Source organism: Benincasa hispida, chromosome 5, assembly GCF_009727055.1.
Source record: "Benincasa hispida cultivar B227 chromosome 5, ASM972705v1, whole genome shotgun sequence".
Lineage (NCBI taxonomy): Eukaryota > Viridiplantae > Streptophyta > Magnoliopsida > Cucurbitales > Cucurbitaceae > Benincasa > Benincasa hispida.
Genome location: NC_052353.1, coordinates 42,171,966 through 42,182,765, shown reverse-complemented (window position 1 = coordinate 42,182,765; position 10,800 = coordinate 42,171,966). Strand labels below are relative to the sequence as shown.

Sequence of the window (10,800 nt, the reverse complement as noted above, 5' to 3'; positions counted from 1 at the left end):
CCCAACCTTTCAAAATTCGGGTTGGGTTGGGTTAGGTTGTTGGGTTATAACTTATTTTTCTTTTTAATTAAAATATGTAAATTTATATAACACATGACTAATAACTAAAATCTCAAAAAATTCAAATGCTAAACACCACTATGATATTTATTGTAAACTTTAAACAAAGAAAAATATCATAACAAAAAATCATAAATTAATTAAATTAACCCAACTCAATCCTTACATTTTAGGTTAGGTAGTATGGATTATTCGGATTGTCTGATTATTTGAACATCCCTACAAATGGTAATGGTAACAATAATGGAAACTAGTAAAAGTGACAAAAATTCAATTCTATGTAAATGTGATAGAAAAAAAAACAATCTAATTATGAAATTTAATAAGAATTACACCCATTTTTATTAGAAATTGGTAAACCTAGCCTAAGTTACCACTAATGTATCAAGTGAAGTGATTAGGCAAGTCTTAGCAATTTGAAATAGATAAAGGACTAAGGAGTAGAAAAGATATTTTCCCGAGGATAAACCAACAGCAATGGTCGTTATTAACGCTCGCGGCAACAAAATGGAAACCCACTTCATAATTTCTGCAACAATGGAGGGTTTGATTCTTAACAATCCAAAACCATCTTTATCCAAACCCTTTCTTCTCAAAACCCCTTTTCTGCACTATGTTTTCAGGCACCAAATCACTCCCCGGGCCGCCCAACTTCGCAGTTTCTGTGTCACTTGTAAGATTAAGGCATCGCAAGACAAGAAGCAGAAGAATGTCAGCAACAAGATTGTGCTCTCGGAAGCAGCGCCGCCGCTTGCGGAGGAGGAGAGTGATAACACTGGAAATGCTGAAGCCGAAGTCAAGGCTGGAAATGGGAGTGGGTTGGCGAAGCTGGTGAAGAGATTGCCCAAAAGGATTTTGGGGGCTTTGTCTAATTTGCCTTTGGCTATTGGTGAAATGTTCACCATCGCTGCCCTGATGGCTCTTGGTATCACCCATTTTTGTTGGTTTTCTTTTAAGTGCTTTCGAATTCGATTGGTGAATGGATGATGCCTTTGAAGAAATTTTGGATAAGATGAGAATTGAGATATTTTTTCTTTCTTATCCAGGCATTTTCAAAGCTCTTTCCCTTTGCTAGACCAAATGTTATTGTTATGCTTCTATGTATTCTGACTAGCATCTGGATTAAATGTGATTCTTAGGAGGAAAAAAGAATAGAAAAATACAAGACAATAACATTCCCGGTTAAAAATTACTTTCAGTCCCCTGAGGGTTTAATCTAAAAACTTTTTGGTTTTTGACAGTTTAGTCTTGTAGTTTCGAATATATAACAATTTAGTTCTTGAACTATAACATGTAGTAATTTAGTCTCTTTACTTTCGAATTTGTAACCATTTTATCCTACCCTGTAACAACTTAATCTTTGTAGTTTATTAATACATTTAATCTCTAATCAATGTATTGATCAACATGTGTAGAAATTAAATCATAGAGACTAAATTCTCGCCATAATTTTAGAACGAAAGTGTTCTTTTAACCCATTTTATAATGATAGACAGTCACCGTTTGAACGCTATTGGGTATATCAGGCTTCACCTGTTGGACATGTACAAATGATACTTATTAACGAAATCAGTCTGAACTTATCATGTTTGGCATTCTTTTCCAGGTACTGTCATTGATCAAGGCGAAGCCCCTGATTTCTATTTTCAGAAGTACCCTGAGGACAATCCTTTGTGGGGATTCTTCACTTGGAGATGGATTCTTACACTTGGGTTTGATCACATGTACTCATCTACCATTTTTCTAGGGATGTTAGCTCTCCTTGGGATCTCACTCATGGCATGCACTTACACAACCCAGATTCCTCTTGTCAAGGTTGCTAGAAGGTTGCAAAACACTTTCTTTCTTTCTCTGTCTCTAAAACACACATTCATACTCCTAGCTTTTTTGATATGACCATTCAACTTTTGTGTGCAGATGGAACTTTTTGCAATCTGGTGAAACTATTCGCAAGCTGGAATGTTCTGACATTTTACCCAGAGCATCAGTCCAAGATTTGGGGGTTATTCTAATGGGAGCAGGATATGAGGTTATAACTCAATATTTTTTCTTGTTTCTTATAGAATTGTTCAAGTCAAGTGCAAGAGGCATTTGCTTAAACAACAGAGATAGGGAGTTCTTCAAAACTCCTCCCTAGGAAATGCCTCAGTCAAGAACTGTGGTGTTTTTCTTTACTTGAAATCATGGAAAACAACTCACTAAGAATAAAACTCAGATCCTCCTCATGATAATTTGAGTGTTATTAAATGAGAAATACCTGATGCTATAGAAGCTAAATGGGGTCTCAAGATGCCACTTCTTATAGCAAGTTTCTTGTCTTCCTGTTGGTAGCTCCCTATGTGTGTAGCTGAAAGTGTAATACACTAAATAGTGCTAGAAACTGAGATTGAAGTTCTCTAAATGATATAACTCATCAATTCTGCAGGTGTTTATTAAAGGACCAACTTTATATGCCTTTAAGGGATTAGCTGGACGATTTGCACCAATTGGTGTACATTTGGCCATGCTTTTGATAATGGCTGGTGCAACCCTCAGTGCAACTGGGAGCTTCAGAGGTTCAGTTACAGTTCCACAGGGACTGAATTTCGTAGTTGGAGATGTTCTGAACCCGAGCGGATTTCTCTCCAAGCCAACTGAAGCTTTCAATACTGAAGTTCACGTCAACAAGTTCTACATGGACTACTACGACAGTGGAGAGGTAAGTCTGGATGAAGAAATCAATAATAATAAGAAAAGTGATATATATATAGTTACATTTCTGAAGAAAAAGAACTGGAGGAGGATTAAATGAAGACTTAATTTATCTGTTTGTTAATGAAAGCTTTAACATTGAGCGAGCGCACATTCACAGTTAGTCACCTCTATTAATGTTCAGAGTTTTCAACATCTAATTTTGCAGGTGAAACAGTTCCATAGTGATCTTTCTTTATTTGATCTTAATGGGAAAGAGGTGATGAGGAAGACAATTAGCGTGAATAATCCTTTACGGTATGGAGGCTTTACAATTTACCAAACCGATTGGGGATTTTCAGCTCTACAAATACTTAAGAATGATGAAGGACCTTTTAACTTGGCTGTGGCACCTCTAAAGATCAATGGAGACAAGAAGCTTTATGGGACTTTCTTACCAGTTGGCGATGTTGATTCACCAGATGTGAAGGGAATGTATGTCATTTCTTTTTGTACTCTTCTGGACTTGTGATGTTTCTACTTTCTTATACCACATGCCAAGCGAAAATACTGGAAACAAATGTACCAGTTCTGAGTTTTGGTACCTTTGTACAACTTGGCATGAAGTTTTTTGTGGCTATCCTTGTTATCTGTGCATGGTATTTTCATATTTCATATTCACTAGCACTCGTTTCTTCTCTCCATGATGTACTTTCAGATCAATGCTTGCTCGTGATCTTCAATCCATTGTCTTGTATGATCAGGAAGGAAAGTTTGTTGGGGTGCGACGTCCGAGCTCCAAGCTTCCTATTGACATCAACGGTATAAAAATCGAAATAGTTGATGCTATTGGCAGCACTGGACTGGAATTGAAGGTAACAACTCGGAAATGTTCAGTAGTTTTTAATCCAATGTCTCGAATCTGGAAAACTGGGAAATGTTCCATATGTCAATGATATTTCCATATTTCTGAGTAATTCAAGCCTTCTGTTTTTCCTTTTTCTCCAGACTGACCCAGGAGTACCCATTGTTTATGCTGGATTTGGTGCTCTAATGCTCACAACATGTGTCAGTTATCTATCTCATTCTCAGGTAAATGAGCTTTTCTTCAAACTGTCATGATGATAACTCATGCTGAAATGGTTTATTGAATATCAATGTTGTAAAAGGTAATTGAAGCTTATGCCTCCAATCCGAGTCACGTTGAGGCAAGGATCTAACTTTTAGCATTAATGCTTGCATCTTCTTTGAACCATGAGAGGCTTACGCCTCTAGAAGACTCACTAAGGCTTAAAGTCACTATGCCTCATGTAATGATTAGATAGTTTTAATTTGTCTCATTCTTCAAAAAAGTATAAAAGTTCGAGTTGTGACGATTTGAACTATCACTACTTTTACTACTATTGACTTTGAGAACATTGGAGACAAAGATTTATAGCACAAGTTAATTCTATGAATGATAATAATAGACATAAGACATGGGAACTCATTTCTCTTTATTATTTTCTCTACTGAAAGATATGGGCCATACAAGATGGAACGATAGTGATCATCGGAGGGAAAACGAACCGTGCAAAGGTCGAATTTCCAGAGGAGATGGATCGTTTACTTGATCGAGTTCCAGAAATCATTGAACCATCTCACTATGAGTTGAATAACAATGATGCCTAGTTCCTAAGACACAAGAATGGAACAAGCCAGCACTCAAGGGCAACAATCAATCAGTGTCCAACTTAACAACCAAGCACAGAATGGAGAGCCCCCCATAACTTCAAAATTTTGGCCTCAGAAGATCATTGTTGGTTTTCTTCTTTTTTATGTGTAAATATTTATAAATAGAGGATGGTTTTACCAATTTGTAATTCTTTCATCACCAGGACAACCATGTTCCAAGCCTTAAATAAATCATTGTTGTATATATCATAACACAGGATACTTGATTTATTCTTTTTTCAGGTAAAAAAAAAATGAAAGCATTGTTCTTATTTTAGAAAAGAATAAATTACAAGGTTAGTACTTTGAACTTTTATGTTTTGGTCTATTTTAATAGTTGAACTTAAAAAAAAATTTGAAGGTTAAAATGTCCAATTGATCTCTCAACTTTTAGTTTTGTGTCTGTTAGGTCTTTAACACAGTCTATTAGGTCTTTTAACTCATTTAAAATTTCTAAAAATTAATTGAATATAAATTTAAATTTTATGTTTAATGAGACAGTAATATTCCAATTTTGTGTCGTGTATCTCTATCAATTTTAAAAGGGGTTGAATAGAGCAATGAAATCTAAGATAAAAAATTGAAAAATAAATATTTATTGGACACAAAATATAAAGGCACTTTTTTTATGTTCATGAATCAAATATACATGTAGTTTAAGAATTAAATTTGTAAATTAACCTTTAAAAAAAGTAAAGTAGATGGTATGACTCTTTAGATCAAAACGACCTTCGTTTCTTGAATGGTAGTGAAGTATTAATGTGAGCTCAACCAAACAATTTTCAACTATATAGTGATGAGGTTCTTTCTTTTTTCTTTTTTTTTTTTAAAGTGAAAATTTGAACCTCCTCCATATCCTGAAACTGGTTTGGATAACTAATTAAACTATCCTCATATTTTAATTGTGAAAAAAAAAAAATATTCTAATATCTTTAAAACGACCCTTAAATAAGGACCACCCGTACAAATTTCCCTTTTATAATGTTCACTATTAAATGATAAGACTTTCTTTTATTACAATCTAAAGTAAATCTAAACCAACCTCAATAGATCAACTTTCGACATTGAATGGACATTATAATCATTCATATGAATGAAGTTTCTCTCAAATACGTTCGAATGTTAAAACCTGTTAAGCCTCTTTTATAGAAAAGGCATTTGAATAAGTAAGAAATTTTATTTTTAAAAAGAGTATAATTCGTTGGAAAACCATTTCTTTCTGCAAACAATTTCATGATGAAGAAATTCGGCACAAAATGAACGTAACATAATTTCATTTGGATTCCACAAAATTATCTTTTCCTTATATGGATCCCATTCTTGAAGCCACACAATAAATAACAGATCACCAACTCTCTCTGTTTCAATCAACATTTCCTCTGTAATTTGGGTGTGAATATGTGCTCTTCAGAGTCCAAACGATAAAATTACAGATACAATTCAACAGCGTTGAAGGTCGACATACTCGTTGAACTAATTGAACTATGCGATACATTTCTGTGTAGGACTAGGATCTTTACTACTGCACAACATTACTATTTTGATACAAGAGACTATATGATTTGAAGGGATGGTACCACATTTCAGTTACACATTTACAATCATACAACTCTTGTCTCTAATAAGTCAATTTGAACTACTAACCTATAAATTTATGCAAACTGCAAAGCTTCTTCGCGCTTAATGTCAAAGACTTTGATAAGAGCATCTTCGACGACCTGTTTGAAAGCAGACATGGTATGGTTTTGAAATTTGTTGCAGACAACAATTTGAACTAACAAGCATATAAGTCGAAGAGAAAGGCTAACCTTATCAGGGGTTGAGGCCCCGGATGTGACACCAATTGTGATTGGACCCTTGGGTAGCCAGTTCTCCTTTTCAACTAACTCCCCATGCTAAACATGAATTTGCAAGGATGGTGAAATTGTAAGTAATCAAGGAAAGAAAAGGTAGGGTTTATATTGCAATGGAATATTGAGAAGTGAACAAAGAAAGAGTCTGAATTTGAGACTAAAGGGGATTAGAGCTGAAATCTGTATGGTAACTTACATTCAGTTTGTAAGCTATTCTGTTTCCTGGACCTATTCTCTGCTCACTATCGATCCAGTAAGATGGAATTCCTCGCTCCTCCGCTATCTCTTGAAGATGAGAAGTATTACTGGAATTCCATCCACCAACAACTAACATGAGATCCAGTTTTCCCTCTACTAGCTTGTACATTGCATCTTGACGCTCCTGATAGAATATAACAGGTTAGAGCACATCAGTGACAACTAAAAGTTTATAAGATAAGCACACATTGGTTTGCAAAGTTAATAGAAACGTGACAGGAGCTGATAAAGATGGTTCCAAAGGATCAGAGTTTAATTGATAGTACCCCATGTGAGGACACATCTTTTTTTAAAAACCATTTTGAAATATGTTTATAAATTCCTTAATGCACGCACAAACTTGACAATGAAGAGTGGAAAGTAGAATACTAAACCACACTTTACTCCCTAAAATTCACATGCTAGACACCACAGCAAATCCGATGAGACTTACTTGAGTAGCATCGCATATTGTATTGAAACTGAGGAAGTGCTCGTTGACATTTTCCACTCCGTGCTTGCGCATCATAGTTCTTTCAACTAATTTACCTGATAAAGGTAAAATTTAAATAAACATGCTTGAAATTTCTAGGAAAAGCAACGAATGGTTTTTCAGCAGATTATTTACCAATCTCTTCTGTTTCTCCCTTGAGCATTGTGGTTTGATTTGCAATTCCGACCTTCAATAGGTCAATATCTGGGTCAAAACCTTCCGAGACTGCATTTTTGAATTTCTGCAGACCAGAAATTATTATCATTATAGCTGTGAAATGTGAATGATGTCAATATATAATGGTTAAGTAATGACAAAACCATACCTTCATAAACTCTTCTTTAGTTGAACTGGATCCATCAAGTTCACCTCCGAGAATATAGTCACACACATACATTGCCTGTATAAAGGCAAAAGTTTATTCGACAAATTAACATTATTCCTCACCCAGCAAAGGGTAGAATTACTGTAGTCAACAAAAAAGAAAAATGAAATGAAAGTACCTCTGCCATGTTCTTCACAATTATATATTTTCCTGCAAAGGATGCTGTTGCTACAGTTTCTTCATGAGCATATTTACCATGAATGATTGAAGTATAATCGCCTTTCTTGTGCTTGTCCACAACATTCCAAACCTTCAAATGTTATACAGACAACAACAGTAAATTGAGAGAATTTTTGTCAGAAGCAACATACATACTATTTATTGCAGTGTAGCATTATTGTCAGTATATCAGAACATACCTTTGAAACCCATGGGCAAGTTGTATCAACGATTTGCACCTTTTTTTCACTCAATGTCAACATCTCCTCCACTGCAGCCCCGAAGGCAGGCAAAATCACAACATCACCCTTGTCGACCACTTCAAACTGTTTCCTTCCTTCCTCGAGTGGAATGTTTTGGACTTCCATCTCCTCTAAGCGCTACATATAGAATTCAAAAATATTTATGTTATTTCATTCCTTCTTGTAATGAGGAATTAAGAACTGTGCGAAACGATGGCATGAAATTCAACAAACAAATAAGTTTATAAACTTTTGAACAGCCGTCATAATTTAGGATGTTCTCTTGTTTCAAAAAGATGGCAAGGCAAGGAAATCCAAAGTATAAGTGTGTTAAGGTTTCTAGGAAAAGAACTGCAAGCAGTAAAGATAAAATTGAAGACATATTGGTGCAAGACTTTTACTGCTTCCAAAAACTAGAAGATGATCAACAAGTCTATTCTACCCCATACACTATATGGAAACATTATTAGAATTTAGAAAAAAAACAAAAGATAAAAAGATAAAATATAGAATTCACAAAAATGAACTAAATTGTTCCCAAAGACTGGAAGGTCAAAAGTCTTCCTTCTTCGTAGTCAATTCACCAGACTGAAAACCACACACATGGGACCAGGACAGCAACTGGAATACTATCTTGCAAAATTTTCAAATCACAGTTCAGACGGATCTAAATGCATAGTTGGGAATGGAAATAAAATTCAAAACTAAAAACAGATTGCCTTTTTTGGCGATTAAGCTGGAGCATGTCATCATTAGATGAATGAAAGAGAGACATCAAAGCACAATAGTCAGGAATAAACTAGTAATGGAAAATTTGAACTTCCTCCACAAAATAAGATGCATGAATCAGTCAGAGAGAAAGGGGGAGATCCCAGAATGGGATAAAACAATCACATCTGATTGAAAGTAGAACAGATGCTAACAACTCGTTATTGGACGATAAAATATTACACAAAGCTTTAGATTTTTTTTTTTTTTTTTTTTTAAAGACTCTCTGTTAAACAGAACACCAAAAGCATCATCAAGTTTACCAGAGTAAGCTTCATTTCTAGATTTAAAACAGAAAGAATCAGGCACTACATTAATCAATACCTTGTTAACAGTTGGATTGTGAATAATTTCATTGGTTAACCATATTTTCTCATCAGGGAATTGTTTTCTCGCTTCATAAGCAATCTGGACTGCTCGCTCAACTCCCCAACAAAATCCATATGCTTCCGCCAGTTTTACAGTAACATTTCCCCACGTATACTCAAATCCATTTTCTTTCAGAGTCTTTATGACATCACCTGAAATTCCAACATAGAATTAGAACACACAAGCATAGAATTAGAACACACAAGCTTCTTAACAAACTTCTTTTTCAGAAAAATAAGTTGAAAATTCAAGTGATAAGGCTTTTTCTCCTTCTTTTTATAACTTTTAATTTGGTTTATAGTCTTGAGAAGCCAAATCGGAAGACTGAAATTTTTCAGGAGTAGGTAATAGAATAATAGAATATTCTCTAGCTTTCCTCCACAAAATCGGTCATGCAAAAGAAAGAAAACAAAGAATTCAAAATCATTTTTCTAATTCCATCAGAAACCTAACAAATTCAAGACGATCGAGACTTACTCGTATACTCGCGATTCATGAGCGCCAGAGTCTCGTCCTTGTAACCAAACCCTCTGCGGTTGTAATTCTCGCTTTTCGTTAAGTTCCTCCGGAACACCTTGGCGTCAAAATCGGAGTCCACAGCCGCTGAAGAAGAAGAATCGCCGTCGCATCTCACGGACAAAGGCTTCCTGTACCGGACTGACCGAAGGGTGGCGAAATTCTCCGGCAAGAGCGCATCTGTACGAGTAGGAAGACGATAAAGTTGCATGGAGAACGCCATGGAAGAGAATAATCCGAGAGCTCAATTTCCACTCGCAAGCTCAGACAAATGGCCCCTTCTTCTTCCTGCTCCATTTATCTCCATTCAACCATGTCCTCACTCTGTCTTCTTCTTCTTTTTTCCTTTTTCTTTTTTCTTTTTTTTTTTCCCCTTAATTAATAAATTTACATTGGAAATTATTATTACAATATATATCTGTGCTGTCTTTTTTTTTTCTTTTGCATTTTTGGTTTAAAAAGAAAAATCCTAGTAATATTTAAATTGGTAAGAACTTAATTTTTAAACTTTATTTAAACATTTCTAATAGTTTAAAATTGAAAATAATTTAATGTGTACTTAAAGAACATTGGATAAAAATAATTAATTAATTAAAAAAAACTTCGTAAAGCTTTACAATATTTTTTTATAATGAAACTAAGTTCTCACACATATTAATCCTATGTTGATACTATTTAATATTGTTGGATGATAATTTCAAAAATTCTACTTATTTTATCACCATTTGAAATCTTAATCAAATTATAAAAGTTGAAATAATTTTTCTTTATTAGAAGAAAAATTGGAACAAATTTTCAAAACTTAGCATGAATTTTTTAAAAAACGCCCTTATAAAGTAAATAATTTTTTTTTTTAAATAGGGTTGGTAAGCTTTATTTTCCATAAAAAAAAAAAGATATTTGATACTTTACTTTTTTTTCTTTTTTTAATTTATATTGTTTTCTTACCATCTATCTATCTTTTAAGTTTTTAAATCTTTTTTTAATATATATATATTTGAATTCTAAGAAAAAAGTGAATGAACTATTTGTTTGTTCTTCTAAAATTTGGAAAAAACTATAAATGGAAGTAATGTTTACGAGGTTAATTTCATAAGAGTAGAGAAATAAAAATAATATAGTTATCAAATATGTCTTAAATCGATATTCATTTTAAAAATATATAAATTAAATTAAGAGAAGGAAAAAAATGATTAAAATGTTGTTTTGATATTTATACTTTATTTTTTTTTTTTATTTAATTTTTGCACTATCTCAAATGTTGAAATGAATCCATGTATTTTCAATAAATATTAATCAAAGTTGATATGGATAATTTATTATTAATTGTTTAGA

At 33.8% G+C, this 10,800-nt stretch overlaps 2 protein-coding genes across 3 annotated transcripts; one reads left to right on the top strand and one right to left on the bottom strand.

Moving 5' to 3' along the window:
- Positions 1–499: 499 nt before the first annotated feature.
- Positions 500–4,725, top strand: LOC120078799 (cytochrome c biogenesis protein CCS1, chloroplastic). Of its 2 annotated transcripts, XM_039033121.1 has the most exons (8): positions 507–985; positions 1,667–1,886; positions 1,978–2,089; positions 2,486–2,758; positions 2,960–3,225; positions 3,449–3,605; positions 3,739–3,822; positions 4,249–4,725. In XM_039033121.1, exons 1-8 carry the CDS (start codon positions 538–540, stop codon positions 4,399–4,401), a joined length of 1,713 nt encoding a protein of 570 aa, XP_038889049.1. In that variant the 5' UTR covers positions 507–537; the 3' UTR covers positions 4,402–4,725. The 2 variants fall into 2 exon arrangements, with proteins under 2 accessions (XP_038889050.1, XP_038889049.1); XM_039033122.1 differs by lacking the exon at positions 4,249–4,725 and having other exon boundaries at positions 500–985; positions 3,495–3,605; positions 3,739–3,825.
- A 1,061-nt stretch (positions 4,726–5,786) lies between these two features.
- LOC120078662 (4-hydroxy-3-methylbut-2-enyl diphosphate reductase, chloroplastic) lies at positions 5,787–9,771 on the bottom strand. The gene is made up of 10 exons (XM_039032954.1): positions 9,427–9,771; positions 8,905–9,101; positions 7,771–7,950; positions 7,530–7,661; positions 7,352–7,426; positions 7,162–7,267; positions 6,988–7,082; positions 6,493–6,678; positions 6,252–6,338; positions 5,787–6,161 (listed from the first exon to the last, which is right to left on the bottom strand). Exons 1-10 carry the CDS (start codon positions 9,686–9,688, stop codon positions 6,096–6,098), a joined length of 1,386 nt encoding a protein of 461 aa, XP_038888882.1. The 5' UTR covers positions 9,689–9,771; the 3' UTR covers positions 5,787–6,095.
- Positions 9,772–10,800: the final 1,029 nt, after the last annotated feature.